Source organism: Monoraphidium neglectum (assembly GCF_000611645.1).
Source record: "Monoraphidium neglectum strain SAG 48.87 unplaced genomic scaffold scaffold00051, whole genome shotgun sequence".
In the NCBI taxonomy this organism is placed as follows: domain Eukaryota; kingdom Viridiplantae; phylum Chlorophyta; class Chlorophyceae; order Sphaeropleales; family Selenastraceae; genus Monoraphidium; species Monoraphidium neglectum.
In genome coordinates this window covers 764-2952 of record NW_014013577.1, presented here as the reverse complement: position 1 = coordinate 2952, position 2189 = coordinate 764, and the positions used below count along the sequence as shown (strand labels likewise).

At 62.4% G+C, this 2189-nt stretch overlaps 1 protein-coding gene across 1 annotated transcript; it reads left to right on the top strand.

Annotated features, from left to right (window-relative positions):
* Nucleotides 1–1434: 1434 nt before the first annotated feature.
* MNEG_0594 (hypothetical protein) lies at nt 1435–1910 on the top strand (the record flags this gene model as incomplete). Its single annotated transcript, XM_014050910.1, has 1 exon — nt 1435–1910. A coding segment is annotated over one exon (476 nt), but the record flags the coding sequence as incomplete, so codon positions are not given.
* Between the last annotated feature and the right edge of the window lie 279 nt (nt 1911–2189).

The following is a 2189-nucleotide window of genomic DNA, read 5'->3' as shown; positions in this document are numbered from 1 at the left end:
TCCGTCACTCTGCTGCTGATGATGTTGCAGTTGGCCTCATGGCAATGGCCCAACCCAGACTGGCGCTCTTGACAACAGAACCCTTGCCATGGCCGACTGGTTGCTGACACAGTCATCTGCGTCCCGCAATTCGTCACAGTTGCCTTTCCTCTTGGTCTGCAGTGCACGATCCCATCCCCGGCGTGGTTGCCCAGCTCAGGACCACTGCTGTGCTTGCACCCGCCACCACAAGCCATTTGTTGTGATCTATGCGTTGCCATCCTGCTGCCTAGATTCTTCAAAAGAACCAGGTACACACAGCAGGGATACCTCAACACACGCCGACCTATCCGGTCTGACACCACACACGCCACCTCACCGTGACGCATCGCTTCACAGGAAAGACCGCGCTGCAGTCGGGAACCCAGCATGTGCTCAACGAGCCCCCTGTGTATGTGACATATCAGCAACTGCTTGATTTGCGGCATGGGTGCCCTGAGTGCAGCACACATGCACAACAACTGCGCACACATTGCCACGTGACCCACCGCAGTCGTGCCTTCCCTTGCTGGAATGCAGGTGACGGTCGCCAACTGCGCCGTGTGCGCCTCACCGTCTGGGTCCTCTGGATACTCTGTGTATATCGCATCGCTCCCATATTGAGCTGCCACCGCCTGCCGCGGCGCGCTGGCCAGCAGCACGCCAACGAGCAGCAGCGGCAGCAGCACCGGCGTCCCAAAATTGTCGCGCCTTCGACACAGCGTCGTGGGTTTGGCAGCCGCCCAATCAGCGCCCCGACACATCTAAAATTGACGAAAGACGGCGCACATGCCACGTCTGATGCATTTGCTCTCGCTATGTACGTGTGTCAGGACGCGGGTGGTTGCAGCATCGAAGCTGTGTAACGTCCTTCCAAATCAGAGGTGATGATGTATTTACTCGTCTTTTGTCGGTAATGCGTCTATGTAAGCATCGTATTTGAGTTTGAGTGAGGGCGGCAGAGCGGGAAGCTGCTGCAGGAACAGCCAATGGACGCTGTCAGGTCAGGCGAGGCTCGCCATCCGTATGGATCCATACGTTCTTAATCGCTTTGTTGTGCAGAACCGCTTGCAGCCCCGTGGCCTACTTACAGATCTTGGCGCCGTGATCGACGCATGCTTCTGCGTGCTAGGCCCTGCTTTGCGTGGAACCCAGGGTCTTTCAATAGTTCAGGCACCGCAGCGACTGGCAATATGAAGCGCGGCGCTGCCGTGCAGCAACGTAGCATCGGCGAATTTTTTGCAAGCACCGGGCCAAAAAGGGCCAAAAACGATGATCAGGCATCCAAGGTGGCCTTAGATGGCTGCCGTGGGCTGGGCTGGAGCGCGGTCCTTGTGTATCTTGTGTCGCTTGTTGCGCTGGCTGTCGCAGATGCGTGTGCGCTAGCCACACGGAGTTGCCTGGCACTATTCCTCCATGCACGACACGGAAACGGACCGACACAAATCGCAGGAGAGTGGGCCGTCCACGCCCAGCCTCGGGCCCCTGTCAGCAGCTTCTCCGAAGGGCTCGCCCATTCGAGGACCAACCCGGCGACGACCAGCGCTGCCGGTGGTGCGTTCGCCACCACGACAGCAGCAGCAGCAGCAGCAGCAGCCACCCAGCAGCAGCACACCGGCCGCAGAACGCGCCTCTTGGGGCCAACCTGGGAATGACACGGCCACGGCCAGCCACCCGCAGATTCCGCCCGCACCAGCTGCAGCAGGCGCCCACAGGGTCTCGAGTGCGAACGGCAGAGGTTCCGGCGGCGGCGGCACGGGCCCGCCGCCTGCTGCCCAAAAGCCGAGCGGGCTTGACGCGCTGATGTCAGCGGCGAGGGGGCAGGCAAAGGCGGCGAAGGCGGGACCGCCACGGGCCTTGACAACAGTGGAGATGGGCGAGGTCGCCGCCAGGTGACTGGGCTGGCCCGCGCAAACCTTGCCCTGCACAGCCAGCCGCAGCTCCTGGATAGGTTTGCTGTAGCGCAACAGCCGGGCCCTGCGGGGTGCACCGCCCCAAGGCGGCCTGAGCGAACGGGTGGGTCACGCGCGGCACCGCAGGAACCAGGAGGGGGTGCGGGCGGCGCTGGCAGCGGCGGCGCGGGAGCGGCGGCAGCCGAGGCTGTCAGAGTTGCTGGTGGAGCCCTCCTGGGTCGAGGTGGGCACTGGCACGTGGCTGGGGGTGGAACGTGG